This window comes from Cyprinus carpio, chromosome A4 (assembly GCF_018340385.1).
Source record: "Cyprinus carpio isolate SPL01 chromosome A4, ASM1834038v1, whole genome shotgun sequence".
Taxonomy (NCBI): domain Eukaryota; kingdom Metazoa; phylum Chordata; class Actinopteri; order Cypriniformes; family Cyprinidae; genus Cyprinus; species Cyprinus carpio.
In genome coordinates, this window is record NC_056575.1 from 29,605,585 (window position 1) to 29,625,578 (window position 19,994).

The window sequence follows — 19,994 nt, forward strand, 5'->3', positions numbered from 1 at the left end:
GTGACGTGATGTGGCCAAGTATGGTGACCCATACTCAGAATTTGTGCTCTGCATTTAACCCATCCAAAGTGCACACACAGCAGTGAACACACACCCGGAGCAGTGGGCAGCCATTTATGCTGCTGCGCCCGGGGAGCAGTTGGGGGTTCAGTGCCTTGCTCAAGGGCACCTCATTCGCAGTATTGAGGGTGGAAAGAGCAGTGTATATTCACTCCCCCCACCTACAATTCCTGCCAGCTCGAGACTCGAACTCACAACCTTTGGATTGCGAGTCAAACTCTCTAACTATTAAGCCACAACTTCCCCAGAGTTACAAATAAGTGTTCATATGTGTCTACACTACAGAGTGATAAAAGTAACATTAAAACAGTTAAGTTTATTATGTAATTAAGTGATGATTGAGCATTAGTGAAGACACTTGCTGTTAGCAAGCTGAATGAAGAGGTATCATAAAAATCACAAGTGCAGTATGGAGTACCACAGCGCTCAGTACTAGGACCGTTACTTTTCACACTTTACATGTACAAACCCGATTCCAAGAAAGTTGGGACACTGTACAAATTGTGAGTAAAAAAGGAATGAAATAATTTACAAATCTCATAAACTTATGTTATCTATATTCTATTGTGAATAAAATATATCAAATGTTGAAAGTGAGACATACTGAAATGTCATGCCAAATATTGGCTCATTTTGGATTTCATGAGAGCTACACATTCCAAAAAAGTTGGGACAGGTAGCAATAAGAGGCCAGGAAAGTTAAATGTACATATAAGAAACAGCTGGAGGACCATTTTGCAACTTATTAGGTCAATTGGCAACATGATTGGGTATAAAAAAAGAGCCTCTCAGAGTGGCAGTGTCTCTCAGAAGTCAAGATGGGCAGAGGATCACCAATTCCCCCAATGCTGTGGCGAAAAATAGTGGAGCAATATCAGAAAGGAGTTTCTCAGAGAAAAATTGCAAAGAGTTTGAAGTTATCATCATCTACAGTGCATAATATCATCCAAAGATTCAGAGAATCTGGAACAATCTCGGTGCGTAAGGGCTTGACGGAAAACCATACTGGATGCCCGTGATCTTCGGGCCCTTAGACGGCACTGCATCACATACAGGAATGCTACTGTAATGGAAATCACAACATGGGCTCAGGAATACTTCCAGAAAACATTGTCAGTGAACACAATCCACCGTGCCATTCGCTGTTGCCGGCTAAAACTCTATAGGTCAAAAAAGAAGCCATATCTAAACATGATCCAGAAGCGCAGGCGTTTTCTTTGGGCCAAGGCTCATTTCAAATGGACTGTGGCAAAGTGAAAAACTGTTCTGTGGTCAGACGAATCAAAATTTGAAGTTCTTTTTGGAAAACTGGGATGGCATGTCATCTGGACTAAAGAGGACAAGGACAACCCAAGTTGTTATCAGTGCTCAGTTCAGAAGCCTGCATCTCTGATGGTATGGGGTTGCATGAGTGTGTGTGGCATGGGCAGCTTACACATCTGGAAAGGCACCATCAAACCTGAAAGGTATATCCAAGTTCTAGAACAACATATGCTCCCATCCAGACGTCGTCTCTTTCAGGGAAGACCTTGCATTTTCCAACATGACAATGCCAGACCACATACTGCATTATTTACAACATCATGGCTGCGTAGAAGAAGGATCCGGGTACTGAAATGGCCAGCCTGCAGTCCAGATCTTTCACCCATAGAAAACATTTGGCGCATCATAAAGAGGAAGATGCGACAAAGAAGACCTAAGACAGTTGAACAACTAGAAGCCTGTATTAGACAAGAATGGGACAACATTCCTATTCCTAAACTTAAGAAACTTGTCTCCTCAGTCCCAGACGTTTGCAGACTGTTATAAAAAGAAGAGGGGATGCCACACAGTGGTAAACATGGCCTTGTCCCAACTTTTTTGAGATGTGTTGATGCCATGAAATTTAAAATCAACTTATTTTTCCCTTAAAATGATAATTTTTTTCAGTTTAAATATTTGATGTCATCTATGTTGTATTCTGAATAAAATATTGAAATTTGAAACTTCCACATCATTGCATACTCTGTTTTTATTCAAAATTTGTACAGTGTCCCAACTTTTTTGGAATCAGGTTTGTAACTCAAGGGAGATATCATCAGGAAACATGGTGTTAGCTTTCAGTGTTATGCTGATGATACTCTGATCTATATTTTTTTGCGGCCCAACGAAACATACCAATTCACAAAACCAAATGCATAGTTGATATAAAAAACTGGATTTGGGTGGAATTTGCAGAGAAGACTTAATAAACTCATGTGAAGTTGTAGAAATAGTGTGATAGTAAAACAAAAAGAATTGTCATGGCTGTATTGTCCTGTTAGTTGGTGCAGGCAAGGTTGTTGCATGTTTCTTTTGTGATATCATTGTGCCACTGATAGGTAGCACAGTTTATCAGCCAGGAAGTGAGGAAGAGAATAAAAGCTCTCTGTGCAGCTGTAGTGGATGAGGAGCTTCAGGCGATCATATACTATTATGTTTGAACTGCCTTGAATTAAAAAGCATAAAATAAAGACTACAGCAACTAAGTTCCACAGGACAGTAAGCCACAAGCACTGGCATCATCTTGGTATTTAGGCACAAGATTGTAGTAATCAAGTTTATTATAACATTGACTATTCTTCACTGTATAAATTAAATCTGGATTAATCCTAGTTTGAGCTACAAAAGTTATTCCATCAAGATCAGTGAGTGATTTTCTCTTTTGTTTAACACGTTTAGACGGATACTCACTAAGACAGGTATATTACAGGTATTTTACGTTCAAGTGCAAAAAGACATAAAAACAGAACTCAGTTGTTCGCATGCTGTCTGAGACTCGGCTCTTTATGCACAATTTTGGCTGAATTATTCTTTTAAAGTTGAAATACATGCCTTGAGCCCATTGTGGTGATTAACACATTCATTTACACTAATGGTTAACACTAGATATTGATTGATAACTGATCCTTTCATACTACAATTTAGACAGTGGAAAACACTGACTAGCAAAGTCACCTATTCATTCACGTTAACACACTGAACACAGAGAATGAGTAAAGCCAAACCTCAGTATGTTAAGTCGACAGTGTGAACTCTTCAGTCCGGCAGAAAGCAGTGTTACTCCTGAATCCTTCAGGCAATTGTTACTCAGGTCCAGCTCTCTCAGATAAGAGTTTGATGATTGTAGAGCTGAACACAAACTTTCACAGTGCTGATCAGAGAGATCACAGCCATTAAATCTGCCAAAACAGAATACTTGCTCAGATTATATTCAAATGTTCAGCATTTCTGCACATTTTACCTTAGGACAGCAAGATATTTCTCATGGTATTTTGACATTCAATTGTTTAGTTATGTAGAATGATGTAGAATAAAACGTATGACTAAACAGCAGTGAGTGAAATTACTCACAGGGCTTTTCTGCAGCATCTCACAGCTGGGATGAGTCTTGTGTAGTTTGAAGATGATGTGAACCTCTTTGGACTGAACTCATCCAGCACCTTCTCTGACATCATCAGTATGTAGATCAGTATTGTGCACAATGAAGATGAGAGTTCTCTTCCTGGATGTGCATCTGAACCGAGGTATCTCTGGATTTCCTCATACAAAGAATGGTCCTTGATCTCAAGTAAGCAGTAAAATAGGTTGACAGAAGCTTCATCTGAGATGAAGTACCCATCTTGTACTCGTTTAATGTATTCAGCTGTTTTTGTGATGCCCTCGGTGGTGTCTTCAGTGTGTTTGATCAGACCTTGGAGCAAGTTTTGACTAGATTCCAGTGAAATTCCCATCAGAAACCTCAGGAACAGGTCCAGATGTCCTCTCTGACTCTTCATGGCTATATCAACAGCCTTCTGCAGTAGCTCCTGCAATGTGATATTTTCCTTGGGCTTATCAAAGAAAAACTGGAGCTCCTGCATGTTCTTGTTCAGGTAGCAGAGGAACACATGCACTGCAGCGAGAAACTCTTGAACACTCAGGTGCACAAAGCAGAAGACCTTCATCTCATGAAGTCCATCTTCCATCTTTAAGATCTCAGTGATCATTCCAGTGAACTCAGTATCTTTACTCACATCTATACCACATTCTTCTAGATCTTCCTCATAGAACACAATGTTTTCCTTCTTCAGCTGTTCAAACGCTAGCTTGGCTAACCTCAAAATTATTTCTCTATTTGAATGTAAGAGCTTAGTACGTTGTCTTTCTTCTTGTTCATCATACTTCTGGTTCTTCATGTTCATCTGTACCAGCAGGAAGTGAATGTACATTTCAGTAAGTGTTGTGCTGATGTTCTCTGCACTGTTCTTGATGAGAAAATTCTGCAGTACTGTGGCTGTGATCCAGCAGAACACAGGAATATGGCACATGATGTACAGACAATGAGACGTCTTAATGTGTGAGATGATTCTGGAGGCTTGAGTTTCATCTGTGATTCTCTTTCTGAAGTACTCCTCCTTCTGTTCATCAGTGAATCCTCGCACCTCTGTGAACAAACCTACATACTGAGGAGGGATTTGATTGGCTGCTGCTGGTCGTGAGGTCACCCACACAAGAGCTGATGGAAGCAGATTCCCTCTTAGCAGACTTGTAAACAGCACACCTACAGATGATTTTTCTTCAAAACTCAGCAGAATTCCACTTTTAAAGTTAAAAAAATGTCGACTCTCATCAAGTCCATCAAATATAAATAGGTTACATTTGCTGTTTAACTTTAATTTAATAGATTTTTCCAGTTCCTTCAGTTCGGGATAAAATACCTGCAGAAACTCATGAAGATTGACCTCTCTGTCTTTCAACATGTTTATCTCTCGAAATGGAAGAAGGAACACACAGTCTATATTCTGATTGGCCTTTCCTTCTGCCCAGTCTAGGATGAATTTTTGCACAGAAACAGTTTTTCCAATGCCAGCGATGCCCTTGGTCAGCACAATGTTTTTGTCACTGTTTTCCCGCAATAAGCTGAACATATCATTGCATTTGATTGGTTTGCCCTGTGTTGTTTTGTTCTTGAATGCAACATCAATCTTCAGAATCTCATGTTCCTGATTCACGTGTTCAATATCTCCCTCTGTGATGAACAGTTCTGTAAAAACATCATTGAGACGTCCCTTTTTTTCTTTTATGTTCTCAAAAATATTTTCTGCTTTCTTCTTCATGTTGGTTTTGTGAGTTTCCAAGAATGTTTGAAGCCTTAAAAAATCTGTAATTAAAAAAATCAATATAAAAAACGTAAAAATCATAAATAGGATTGAAGAAATAGCATAATATATATAAAAATGCTGCCTTCACATGTTAATTTATTTTGGTGGGTGTTCAGTATCAGGTATCTAATTATTGTGTAGAATCACAGCAGATATTAATTAATAAACTCTCTTTGGCTGTTTAACACCTGTGGGGTTAATTTTCTGTTTTGGGTGTTTTAATGTTTTCTTTATTAGGATTTTCTTACCATGGGAAATTGGAGTAGTGTGTAGTTGTATTTCAGGCATTACTATATATTCGTAAAATGTATGGCTGTAAAACGCCTCGATTATGTATGTAACCATCGTTCCCTGAAGGAGGGAATGGAGACATTACGTAGATAATTAACTAATGATTATGAATTATGGGAGCCCAATCACCTCTGACTAATACAAGAAACAGCCAAAGAATATTGGAGAGTGGAAATTGTATGCCAAGCCACTCTCCATATATACGGGTATATAAGATGGCTGCGTGCATCAATTCATTCAGCTTTGTGCTGAAGAGGCAAGAATGCATCCTGGCCATTCAGCTATAGTTCAAAGTTGTGCCAAGAGGGATGTAACGTCCCCATTCCCTCCTTTAGGGTACGAGGATTAGATATTTAACTGAGACCTTCCCTTTCAGTCAGTCACATTCAACATTACGTTGATAACTGACATTATGGGGTCCCTATGGAAAAAGCCACAACCAATGAACTGTGTTATGAAATTTAGCGATGCAGGTGCTGGCAAGAAGAAGTGTGCCTAGACAGATGCAGCTGCAAACCATAACCCTCCCAAAGCCCCAAGTAAGCTCTTGTCTAAGGAAAGACAGCAAAACTTACTAAGGGAAAGCCATTAGGGTTTGTTCCTTCCTTCTCCACTAGTATGAAAACGTGTGGGAAAATGCAGAGCCACATTCTACCCAAGAAGAGGTGACGTGGAAATACACATATGGACTGACCAAGGGACAGTACTACATATGGAGAGTCCACTGTGATGGAATTAACAGGCAGGAAACCTGACAATGCAGGGACTGACAGAAGGAAATCTGTCAAGAGTCCGAAGGGAATCTCATGCATGGGCACCTGCAGTAGGCAGTGGTGTAATGTAACAAATAAAAATACTTTGTTACAGTACTTAAGTATTTTTGGGAGTATCTGTACTTTACTTGAGTTTTTATATTTCAGGCAACTTTTACTTTTACTTTCCTAATTAAAATGTATACTTTTACTCCAATACATTTCCCCTAAATATATTCATTACTTACTACAAAATAGTCAGAAGAACACAGAATTCTGGAAAGCAGGTTTGATGAATCAGTGGTCTGGCGTTTGCAAGTTAGACTCCTAAAAAAAACGCCTTTGCTCATTTGCAAGTGCGCACCGCACCCAACCACAGATGATTTCATTTCCCAAATCGAGTCTGGGGTGTGCGATATAAAGCATTGTCTGCGATTAATATGGTAAGTGTTGTTGTAATGATGTGCCACCAAATAACACCAACTACGCAGAGTGCACGCACATTGATTTATTAGTCTATTAAAACTCAATATTCCAGGCATTCTAAATTGTAGACGGCAAAAATCCTTCTGTATGCTTTTTATATTTATATAATTTCTTGTAGGCCTAGTTAACTTAATCTATACCACACAAAGAGTACCGTTTTTCTGCAGATGCATGAACACATTAAATAATAATTTTATGCAAGTTCAGTAAAGTAATAAATTACTTACATTTTAGACATAATATTGCTTGTTTTTGCCAATGAAAATAGTTCCAAACAGATCACAGCACTGTTTTGCATCTCTGAGCAATGGATGGTGTTTACTTATTGAATAAACCAGCTTTTTGAATGAATCGGTTGCATAAATGATTCAGTGATTCACTCATTAAAACAGTCAAATGCTTTGTTTCTGAATTAATCACCCATTTGAATGAATCGGTTGAATCTCAATGACTCACTCGTTAACGTTCACTTGCTGTCACCTACTGGCGGTTTTAATTTCACAATTCGACCATTTTTAAAAAATATTTCAAGTATCAGTTTTCAACATTTTAAGTTAAAAACAAAACATCAGGCCTAATCATACATCTGTATCTGCAGTTTTAAATGCATCCATGTGTCCTATGAGATACATAAACTGTGTAAAGAGATGCTATTTCAGATGCAGATTTCAAAAATGTTTTCTTATGTTGGAATGAAAGACACTAAATACTGGAAGAAGTGCTTCTTATTCTTACTCAAATATATAAAATGGAAGAAACAGTTGAAACTGAACACAATCTTGCTACTCAAGCTCTGTATGAACATATATATATATTTGCTTCTCTTCCATTTAGCATTTACTTGTACTTTTAGTTTCAATACTCAAGTACATTTAAGATTTAAAAAAATACTTTTTGTACTTAAGTACAATAAATTTTATGTGTTTTAATACTTTTAATTAAGTATTTTTCTGATTCTTGACTTCAACTTTTACCAAAGTAATTTTCTGGTAAGATATCTGTACTTTTACTTGAGTATGACTTTCAGGTACTTTATACACCACTGGCAGTAGGTAGTCAGCCAGAATGCCTATTACTGCAGCTGTACATAAAAATCAGTCACATGAGAAACTCGTTTGTGAAATCACCACCAGGTGGCGCAAATGGACAGTTGACAGTTGAACTGTTGCTCAATAGATTGGAAATGTGACGTTTTTGTTGAAACTTTTTATTAGAACAAACATTACGACAACCATTTCTAGACAACAACTTTTACATATCAAAAGAAAACAAAACCAGGGTTATTTGGCAGACAAAAAAAAATAAAATTATTTACCTTGAAACTAACTGGTAACGTATCTGCCATTGCCATTAGCCCTTGACAGGCTCAGACTACAGATTATGGTGGGATATTTGAAACGGCAATGACAAGAAAGGTTACTCACTACAATATGGTGCAAACACACGTAACATTTAGGATGCTTTTGATATCAAGTTTTGCTGGTTAGCTTTGTCCTTGACAGAAACATGAAATTAAAACATGATATTTCTGAAATTGTTTTGTTCAAAAGAAATCATGGTAAATTAAATAATAGGAAATGAATATACAAAGACAGTTTACTGCAGAAAACTACAGTTCAGTTTTCTGAGAAAAAAAAAAACCTTAAAATGGTCCAAATACTGGTAACTTAAACAGGGTTTGTACAGATACTGCAAAATAAAATTCAAGGACTTGCACTACTTTTTTGGTATTTAAAATCAGATCTCACTTATCAATCAATATTGTTATTATCCTTCAAATTATAATAAATAAACTAATAAAACAAATTGGTTCATGGTTCAAATTCAAACTGATTTTATTTTCATGAATATATGATTTGACCTGAAGAATGAAAGCTATGTCATACACTTGGAAAAATTATGAGCTTTATCACACTCATAGACACTAAGGGTGTGACAATACACTTAGCTAACAAGGTGAGACAAAATACAGATACTTGGTTCACAAGAACGAGACAATGTTTTAATACTTTAAGAAATTTTCAAATGACAAAATATTTGGGTAACACTCTATCAAGCTCGTATTTATAATGTATTATATGGGTATTTTTAAGGCATTATAATGAATGCATAATGCATTATAAAATATATTATAATATGTTGTATCATCTCATGAATATTCATAAGAACAGTTTTAATATATTATAATATTTACTTATTTGTGGTTATAGCTTTTAAGAATATGATTATTTATAACACGATTAACACATTGCATCCACTTTTACAATGGATTATATATCTCATAGTTATAATGTGTTATAAGTCTCTTGTTTTTCTCTCAAACAGCCATAAGATCGGATATCAGATCAGATGAATGTGTAATATGACACATTTGCTTTGAACTATTTTTATTGTAATATCAGTTTGATTATTTTGATGGTACCCTTTAGACATCTGTTGATAAGTAACTCTGCAACTACATATCAACTAGCGGTCATTGGAGTATTAGTATGTCTGCTACTGTAAATATATTCTAACAATTTATTTTGTGGGGTCAACCAACAGATAAACTGACTATAAGCGTCTTTGCAAGTACGTCAACTTGTTCTACCATTCTAGATTCTACCATTCTTGAGCATACTAATACTCTAATGAGAGTTAGTTGGCATGTAGTTGCAAAGTCTCTTATAGTCGATTGATTAAGGGGACCATCAAAATAAAATGTAACCATATAAAACATTGCATTTTTTTCCCGTAAGAGTATTAAGCTCACATCAATTAATTAACATTAGCTCCACAGGAAACACTAAAATAACACTCAACATCTAACCACTCACAAGTTGTAGTAAGATACTGTGCAGATCTTAAATAAACAATGTCAATATATGATACAGTCCATTATACTGTAAATGAAGTAGATTTAATATGGTGTTCATTGTGTTATAAATAATCATACTCTTAAACTTATAACCACAAATACTTAAGTATTATGATGTATTATAATTGTTGTTATGATTATTCATGAGTTGATATAACATATTACAAGTTTTTTGCATTGATTATAATGCATTAAGGATACCCTTATAATGTATTATAAATATGGGCTTCATAGAAAGTGTTACCACTATTTATCTTTTAATCACAAAAAGTAAAACAATGCAGTTGTATTTTGAAATGTTTTAACTAATCTAGTGCCTAACTAATGATTATTTTGCTAATCAAGTAATCTACTGATTATTTTGGCAAGTGAGTAATCTGATATTGTTTAGTAATACAAATAGAACTAAGTGGAAAAACAGGCTTTAATATGACTATATTTATATATAATGTAACGATTGTGGCCTCAAATAAAGTATCAAAACCAATTACATGGTTTTATTGAACAACACTGTTAAATACACAATGTAATATGCCTATATTATAACAAATACCTGCAGAGGGCGCCAACGGCCTGGTGATGTTTCATGTGATTCAACGATGGTTAAATCCATTTAATTTTAATATTTGGCCACATGCAATTCAGAAACTTTTATTTTGAAATTGCGATGTACAATAAATCGCATATTTAGAAATACGTTGATGTATTCTCCTGTGTTGGCATAGGTTTAAATGATTTACGTTACAAATCAGGCGATTTTTCCCAGATTAAGTTAAGCAACCCAAACTCACCACATATGACGAAGAGTTTAGCCCCTTTCACACATACAGTCTTTACTGGTAAATTACCGTTAAGAGATTGTGTGAACAGGACCTTTTCAAAAATCCCAGTAAATTCGTTCTGACAGTCATATCATTCTTGTGGAGATTACGTGATTACTCTGAGTTGTTTATAAATCTCAGCTGCTTTTTAAATAGCTTTTCTATGTAAATATGACGCTAGATGTAAATCTTTGACCATTGCACCTCGCAGCTTTTTCAGTGTGTCGCGCTTGAGACCCAGGCTTCTTTTGCATTCATCAGCTCATGTTTATTTGAACAAAAACTTCTGATTGGCTAGTAATGTTAGTTTGGTTGAGAGTGAAAGCTGGGTTCCTCTCATTCATTTACATTAGTAGGCGAACTCATGAACTCGAACGTTATACCAACAAGTGTTGCAGGACAAATTTTTTTTACCCGCAGCCAAACGCTGCACGCCGAGATCCGGCATGGTGTCGGAAAACTTTAAGCCCTGAGTAATGTTAGTTTGGTTGAGAGTGAAAGCTGTGTTCCTCTCATGCATTGGTAGGCTTACTTATGAATTCAAACGTGATATCAGCAAGTGTTTTTAAATATAGGAAGCCAAACGCTGCACGCTGGAGATCCGGCACGGTGCCGGAGAACTTTAGGCCTGACAATCATAAATTCTTGAAACTTATAATGTGGATTAAACTGTAGTAATTCTTCCCAAACTAGGACTGGGGACAGAGATGGCTAACTAGGAAATAAGGTAGCAGAGCAGTGTCTAATCTGTAAAAACCGATACAGATTGAACACTGACAACCCCAAATCGGAAGATAACTGAGATGGAATCATGGGTACAATGAAGTGGGGCTTTAAAACCCTGTCTTTATCTCAGCTGGAGGGACAGGCTCATCGACAAAAGGACTGCAATTTCTGCACACAGGACAGGAGAATCTTTGTCTGCCACTGAAGTATTAAGAATGCCCCTGAACCTTGGAGGGGGGGGGACCTGGGAATCGCCTGGCGAACTGAATCGCATAGCTGATTTGAATCGTCTCTGCACAAATGGCACCAAAGGGACGACAGGTGACGTACCTGTTTTGAGGCAGGAAGGGGGAGAGTGGGTGCCCAACACAAAAAGTGTTGCATCTCGAAGTAGAGGCAGAGAGTGTGGTGCAACTCTTACCTGGCCTGGGTGGGTTGGCAAAGAATGCGTGAGAAGGCAAGAGATAGAGAAAACTGCTCTTTTATTGAGAGTGTGGTAACTGCTGTTCTCCTGGCTAGCGGCTGTAAAGACAATGAAGTCGGTGCAGTCCCCCGGCCCTCCTTTGGGGGAGGAATTGGCAGCATCACCGACCCCTAGGGAAGAGCAGTTCCCTGCATCCCTGAGTTGGGTTCATGCGACGGCTGTGGTTTTGTATCCTTGGAATCAGTCAGATTCCGAGCAGGGGGTCACCGAGTCTTTGTAGCCTCATAGAGGCGATTAGCCACTTATAAAAGCATTCAGCTCTGAAGCAAAATCTGATGTATGGGGAGTGGCTTGGCATGGAATTTTCACTCACCAATATACATTGGCCATTTCTTGTACTACTCCGAGGTGATTGGGCTCCCAAGTGAGACCAAATAGCATCAGTTATAGACGTAATGTTGAACGTGACTGACTGAAAGGGAATACTGCTGTATCTGTTGTTAACTTACCTTGTTTTTCTGTGTGTTTCTGTGCCGTCTCTGAGCAGGTGTGTTGATTTGTGAGAAAAGATGCATAGAGAATGCAATAAATAATCAAGTTACAGATAAATATTTAGTGAGATATTATTCCATAGCATTACGGTACTAAATAACTAGTATAAAGTTGCAAAATGACTAGTTTTTACTGAAAGTATTAATAGTGTGTCTTGTCATAGAAATGAAAATTTACCATTTCCAGCAGCATGTGAGCCATAAATGGTTACTGGTCCTGTGATGGTGTTTCCAGTCAATACAGGAACATTTACACTTGCACCTGTTTCAGCACTCACATCAACACTGACACCAACCTGAGCACTGCTCCTCATCTGGACTGGAGAATTGTAAACTGAAAGAGAGATTTATTGTTTTTATTACATTTACATGCATTACAACCGAGCGGCAACCTCCCGCTCTCTCTCATGAAGCCAACAAGGAAGTGACTAAAACTGCAATTCATCGACTGGCCACTTGAGGCTGGCTGCAAAAGGGAGTCAGTCCCATAGACTCCACTTGAGTGACGGGTGGATTGCCGCTGCTGACAATGCCATCGAGCTAGGTGGCCATGGCTTCAGCAAACAACCCCCTGCCTTTTTGCCCATTTTCGATTATCTGGGAGAGTCGCGCGGTGACACCCTGCCAAGATGGCGATGGCCCGCTCTGCACACTTTGAGCTTCAAAAACGGTCTTCATGAGTCTATGGGTGACGTCACGGACACTATGTCCATGTTTTTATACAGTCTATGATTACAACTTGTTCATTGGTTCCCCCTTGATTAGTCTCCTCAGGTGTGTCTTGTTAAGCCTGTTAGCCCCCTGTTTAAACAGCCCTTGTGTTTCCCTTGTTACTTTGTGAGTTGTTGAATGTATTATGCTAGTTTGCTCGTGTTTCTGCTTTTTTTTTTTCCCATGTTCCATTTTTTTTTTACTTTCATTGGGCCTCATTCATGAAACTTGCGTAACTATCAGTAAATATGGAGTAATTTGCATGTAAAACAGACTTTGCTGCAAACTCTCCTCCGGATCCACAAATGCTTCGTAAACATCAGATTTGATAATTAAACGTGTATGTTAATGAATTCCAATCATTCGTAAATGGGGCGAGTGTACACGCTCATTCATAATTACCATAATCCTTGCCCATGAATTTCGACAGACAAATATATTTGGGCATCATATTATAAAATGAAAATAAGGATTTCAAAATATCCTCTCAAAAGTGAATGAAAACTAAAAAATTTGTCAGGCGCAGAAATTTTAAGTTTTGTTATCGGAAGTGCATTCAAAACGGAGCATTTTATTTTCAAGCGTACATAGTGGATTATAAAGTCTTAAAAAAAGGAACCTTTGCAGCACATTAGATGCTGTTAATGCAGTTTCATCTGTTAATCAACCAGTCATCATTCTCTGCAAGTAAGTCTGCATGGTCTTTAAAAATACGTCTTCTGTGCAGCACTCTGTCTGTCAAATCTAGCAATAGTGCCATATCACCCATAGGAAATGTTTATTGTTATGCCTCATTCTGGACATTTAATAGAAAAACAGTTCTGTAATAATTAAGAGACTAATTGGTACATCACTAACAAAAGTAATTACTTACTTGATAAAACTGTTAAATTTGCAGATTATATAACTGCTGCTCATAATAATAGTAAAAAGGAAAACACAGTATACTGTGTATAATTACTGTTTAATATTTTATTAAAATGCTACGTGATACGTGATTATAAGGTAAATGGTTGTATAAACATGCAGCGCCATCAATGAGAAAAACGTTCGGATGATTTACAACACATTTACGCGGGGCTGGGAACGGGTGTATATATTTTGTGTACCAACTAACATTTGTAAAATACAAACACTTTCATGAATCCCAAAATTTATGTCACAACAGCTTTACGAACAGTTTACACAAAAGTTTGTTCTGCTCCTGTTTCATGAATGAGGCCCATTGTGCTTTTGTGTTTTGTTTGCATTCATGAAATTCTCTGCAGCTAGATCCACATCTCCATCTGTCTTCTCTTGCTCCCACATATTACAAAATATGTGTTATTTGTAGTGTTGGGCAGTGTAGTTCAAGATAATCCACAAAACTAGCTGCCATCTTTGATTAAAACAATGAATGTGACTTTATATTTGAACAAAACTTTAAGTAATAATTTGGTTAAAAACAATATTGTCTAATTCGCACTAAATACTGACCATATCAGATGTAAGTTTCAACTAGATGTATTGACAGTCATTCTGGGATGACAATTCAAATCCTGCATGTACTAATCTAGAGGTTGTACTGTACACTGACGGTTTGCATTACAATTAGTGTCATGCTGAATTCATCCAGTAGCGGACATTTGCAGCTGTGGTTACCTTTGAGTTTATTCTCTAAATCTTCAGCCAGATGGTTCAGTTTCATCTTTCTCAAGATATTCAGTGTGATCTTCATGGCTCTTTCTGGTCCACAACATGCCATCATCAGATCCACTGTGACAACGGTGTCTGCATTCTCTAGATCTACAGCTGAAGCATGAGCATCTTGCTTTAAATGCCATTTAAACCTCTTCAGTTTTTCTCTGTCTAGAGCATCCAGTGTTTCCAGAAGCTGCTCTGAAGTCATCTTCTGTTACTGATTCACTTCTGCAGGATAAGAAAAAAATCCTTTTACCACAGTAATACGACAACACTTAAAACAGTAGTTCATCAAACATGGTGATAGCCCTATACCAGGGGTGGCGAACTCCAGGACCAATGTTCGCCACCCCTGCCCTATACGAAAATGTATGGGGGAATGGGGTTTTATTTAATAAAAAAATACCACAAAACAAACAAAAAAAAGTATCCCATTGGGGGAAAAGTGCTCAGGCAGGCAAGGTATGATTAGGGCTGCGTTATAGTGTATTTTTGAAAGCCATTCACTCACTAACTTCCCTCCGCCTCACTTGGAGTCACACCATTGATTACACTGCAAAGGTTCCTCCAGTAGTTGGCACTCATGTAATGGGCTGAACTGGAATGTCCTAAGCCCTTGATCACTTGGAATCTGCTTGAGTTGAGTTGGTTTATTTCTTTATTTTTTGATGCCATTCCATATATATATATATATATATATATATATAAAAGATTGGGCTGTTATAAATGTTTAGAAAAATTATTTATCTATTATAGAGTTGTTTGGGGTGGGGATTAATTAAACGCGATCTGCGTTTAATTCATAAGCATTGCATTGTGGTCTATGGAGTGGCCTGAAGTTTATCCATATAACCTTCCCTCGTTCACTTCACGAAGTGGAACGCACTTTAAAATGGCAGCGGCTATTACCCCGAGGGGAAGAGCTTAAGGAAGTTTGTGAGTGTGTATCTATAAGGGAAGTGGAACACAGCCTAGATAGAGCACAGCAAGGGAACTCCAAACGAGGAGAGTAACAAGGGAGGACAGGTGGGGTAAATTAATCGATAATAATGTGAGAGCTCCCACAGACCGCAAATCCACACAAAGTACAACCAAACTGCTTACTACACAGAACATAAGAATGCAAGACACGAGCACATGGTGAGGGAATGGACACACAGCCTGTGCACTCACAATGCCCCACCCACAGATTTATTTACCATACACAATACGCGGCCCACTGCATCATGATCATACAAACAGATTTCAGTCTAGGGCGAACTGAGCAAAAACTTTCACTTGCGATCCGGTAAACAAATAAACTCTCACCTTGTGAAAAAGAAAAATGGCTAGACGATAGGGTTGTGCCGATAGACAATAGTATCGTGTATCGACGATAGTCAGAGATATCGACAATAGCAGATGTCTCTGTCGATAGTCAAGACTATATTAGGCTCGTTCTCCTATTAATGTATTAAATTATAATAATAATTATTATTATTATTTTTATTAGGCAGCCTATTATAATTCGGCTATCAAACTGCCCAGCAATTTCACTTCAACACATTTCACACACACACATACACACATGTGCGCGCAAATGAGGATTAGAGCCTGTAGTATTTGGAGTGTCCATACACAAACAGACGTACATCGTCTGCGGATATAAGGTATTTCATTGCACTTTAACAAGTAATCTGAACGGCCTATATATGTACAATATTTTAAACGAGCCCTCACTAACTGAGTTTAATGCCACAGTTATGTTAGAATGCATCTCATTCTTGTTTCTGTGGCAGTGCTTCGGGCTTGTCACGCGGCGCGCGGTCCGGAGCGATGTATGACTGATGCATCAGTTCAATTCAACTTTACTCCAAATATATGAACTTACCTGTTTTGAATACTTTATACTTAACGTGATCGTTTATGTCCAATATTAGTGTTAAACTGTTGGACTTTAAATGAAATCTACTATTGATTTTCACCGTTGACTGATTTTGCAAAACATTTAGACTGATAACTTCTGTGCGCAGATGCGGCAAATTTGTCACATGATGCGTGGTATGACAGTTTCGTCCGACTATATATGAACTAGCTGTTTAAAATAAAGTATTTTTATATTTAACTGTAGTTTATCAGTATGTTTGAAAGTATATTCTTACTCCCTGACTAACATAAACATAGACATATTTCAAGTTAAAAAAGGCACCCTCTCCCTAAAGCTTCCCAAAATCAAACAAAAGTATTTACACAAAAATCAAGAGTAAAAACAAAAGAAACATAAAAAGGAATACTCTTCGCGTTCACACACTCTCTCACAGTTTGCGATTGAGCAATTCATTCACAATGTCAAGAGATAAAGACCCCACACAGTTGCACAGGGATACACAAAACAAATAACGATTCCGGATCAGGGCAAAGAGTGAAGCATGTTGCAGGCAACACTTCAGCCTGGCTTCCTTGCCTTGTTATACTCTTTGGGGCTTTACACAGGGTGTTCACACATGATTGATGGGCAGTGTCGGGGTGTTACGCATTACAAGTAACCCAAGTTATGTAATCAGATTACTTTTCTAAAAGTAACTAGTAAAAGTTTGGCATTACTTTTTAAATTTAGAAAGAAATATCTGTTCTTTATTGTCCGAACCTGTGTTTATGGTTTAACTCAGCGTAACCATGAGGTCAAATAGTGAAGCTCTCCTGTGTGTTTCTGTGTTTGAAATAATCTCTAATAATTGATATCTAATCATGTTCATGTTTAAATATGACAAATGAGATGTGCATAATACCTTTACTGCAAACATGCCCAGTCACAGATGCCTCATAATGCTGTTTATATAATCAGTAATGGTGTACGTCAAAACAAAGTGCATGGAATTTACTCAGTATTAATGCATTTCATTAACATATTAGGCTAATCTAATTCAATTTAAACAACTAAGAAATTCTAATTTCCCTCAGTATGTTTATCTGTGCAGTTGTAAATAAATACAAATACTTTATTAAAATATTAATAATTTGAATATGTACAAAAATATTTTATTTATTTATTTTACATCCCACAGACATAATACATGCAAGGATATGAGCTTGCTGTGTAAAGACACCTACAGACTCACTAATTAACATTTAACAGTGATTTCCCACCATGTGACTCTCCTTTTGTAAAACCACTAGACAACATTGCAACCGTGCCATTGCTGAGCAACAACAACATGGAAACATGTCAAAAAGGTTAACTTTAACCACAAAACCAGATCGGCCGACCTGTAACGTTATACTCTCACTCAAAGGATGGACGATCCTGATAGGATTGTTACTATGGGTTGGATCACATCTAATGTGTATAGTAAAAACAAACTCACCGTATCTAGTCATGATGAAGATGTATATACTTTTCAATTTCAGTAGGCAACTATTTTTACAGCTACATTATTGTTCCAGCCACAATTAATCACAACAATGTATATACTATTACAAATGATTACATATAAATCGTCAGTTTGTTGTTTTACACACATACACACAGACATTATTTCATACACAACATAGTCGTGAGATGCAAGAAACATGCTAAGAAATCTGTAGATGCGTCCATAACAACAAAAGACAATACTTATATACCTTTTCTAATAAGAAGTGTGTGCTTTAACATTATTGTGATGGTCACTGATACTAGTAGTACAGTAGAACATTTAGATGATGTGAATGAAACTTCATAATGTTTCACTTGATTATACATTTAGTAAGGAATTATAGTTTGGAAAAAGTCTTGACTCCAGAGGGCTAGTTACCTGTGGTTGGCCTGGCCGTGTGTCACTCAGAAAACAACAGGCCAATCAGAAGAGAGCCTCATGAATATTAATTAGACAGGCCAAAATCGACCTGTTCTCAGCAGAGCAACTAAGAAAGGAGCTTTGAAAATATATTGAGATGGTTTTTGGTACTTATCAGTGTTTATTTCATCAAGGAAGACGAGGACAAAAAATATTTGTTAACAAACATTTTTTTCTATGACTAAGACAAGACGTTGACGAGCTAAACCTAATATCTGATGATAAAAAGTATGAGGAAATAGTTATGTCTTCGTTACGTCTTCGTTAACAGGACAAGATGGGACTATAATGTTATTTGAGGACTCCCGGACATCCTATAGGCTACTGGCTTGTCCTTCAAAATGTACGTCCTGTCATTGGATTGCATTCAGATAAGAGGCGTTCGCATATCTAGTCTCAGTATGGCAGCCGCAGTGGATGGATAGGCTACCAAAATGTGACCTAGCGATCTGAAACAATGGCCTCTGCACCCGAAGGGGTAGGGAAAAGGTGACCAGATGTCACCTGGGAGCCACAATTTGTTTCAGTTAACTTAAAGGTTAAGCGGAATCGCGCTGATAGAAGTGCTCTCTCTCAGGCACGCTCCACTTCTCGATCAGTTCTCAGCGCTCAAATACACACACAGCAGTCCAAATGTTTATCGTATAGAGTATCTCACATAAAGTTATGGATTAAGTGAACTTGTGTCAGTATTACATACATGCCTTCCATATTAAAGGGACAGCATTCCTAATTAAGTACCTATCCGTGTCATTAATGTTAACCAACCAAGACCACATTTTAAGTAAACCTACTGTATCTAAAAAAAAAAAAATTTAATTTGTATCTCTTTCTTATTTGTCTTATTGTGCGTTTTTCAAAAATTATAAATTATATATAGGAACAACTATAATATTTTTAACTTGCTCCCTTTTTGCTATTTTTAAAAGGGATAGTTCACCCAAAAATGAAAATTGTCATCATTTATTCAAGTTTACTGCCTCAAGTAAACTCAGAGATGTGGATTCGGACGGTAATTAAATTATCACACGACCCTCGGTGTTTGTCAAAAAAAACAGTAGGTAATTCGAGGGGCGGGGATTTTGGAGTAATTTGCATGTAAAACAGACTTTGCTGCAAACTCTCCTCCGGATCCACAAATGCTTCGTAAACATCAGATTTGATAATTAAACGTGTATGTTAATGAATTCCAATCATTCGTAAATGGGCGAGCGTACACGCTCATTCATAATTACCATAATCCTTGCCCATGAATTCCGACAGACAAATATATTTGGGAATCATATTATAAAATGAAAATAAGGATTTCAAAATATCCTCTCAAAAGTGAATGAAAACTAAAAAATTTGTCAGGCGCAGAAATTTTAAGTTTTTGTTTATCGGAAGTGCATTTCAAAACGAGCATTTTATTTTCAAGCGTACATAGTGGATTATAAAGTCTTAAAAAAAGGAACCTTTGCAGCACATTAAAGATGCCGTTAATGCAGTTTTGTCTGTTAATCAACCAGTCATCATTCTCTGTAAGTAAGTCTACACAGTCTCTAAAAATACGTATTTTGTGCAGCACTGTCTGCCAAATCAAGCAACAGCGCTATATCACCCATAGGAAATGTTTATTGTTATGCCTCATTCTGGACATTTAATAGAAAAACAGTTCT

The 19,994-nt window shown here is 37.3% G+C and overlaps 1 protein-coding gene and 1 pseudogene across 1 annotated transcript in view; one reads left to right on the plus strand and one right to left on the minus strand.

The window, feature by feature from the left end:
- The window catches only part of LOC109073071, a 325,399-nt pseudogene that overhangs the window by 13,218 nt on the left and 292,187 nt on the right, over window positions 1–19,994 (plus strand).
- The window catches only part of LOC109071049 (NACHT, LRR and PYD domains-containing protein 12-like), a 29,230-nt gene that overhangs the window by 7,992 nt on the left and 1,244 nt on the right, over window positions 1–19,994 (minus strand). Inside the window, exons 2-6 of the mRNA XM_042745038.1 lie at window positions 14,483–14,749; window positions 12,309–12,464; window positions 12,089–12,118; window positions 3,433–5,221; window positions 3,087–3,260 (exon numbers count right to left, since the gene is read on the minus strand). Coding sequence (XP_042600972.1) covers window positions 3,087–3,260; window positions 3,433–5,221; window positions 12,089–12,118; window positions 12,309–12,464; window positions 14,483–14,729 — 2,396 coding nt within the window. The 5' untranslated portion in view covers window positions 14,730–14,749. The remainder of the gene's footprint in view (window positions 1–3,086; window positions 3,261–3,432; window positions 5,222–12,088; window positions 12,119–12,308; window positions 12,465–14,482; window positions 14,750–19,994) is intronic.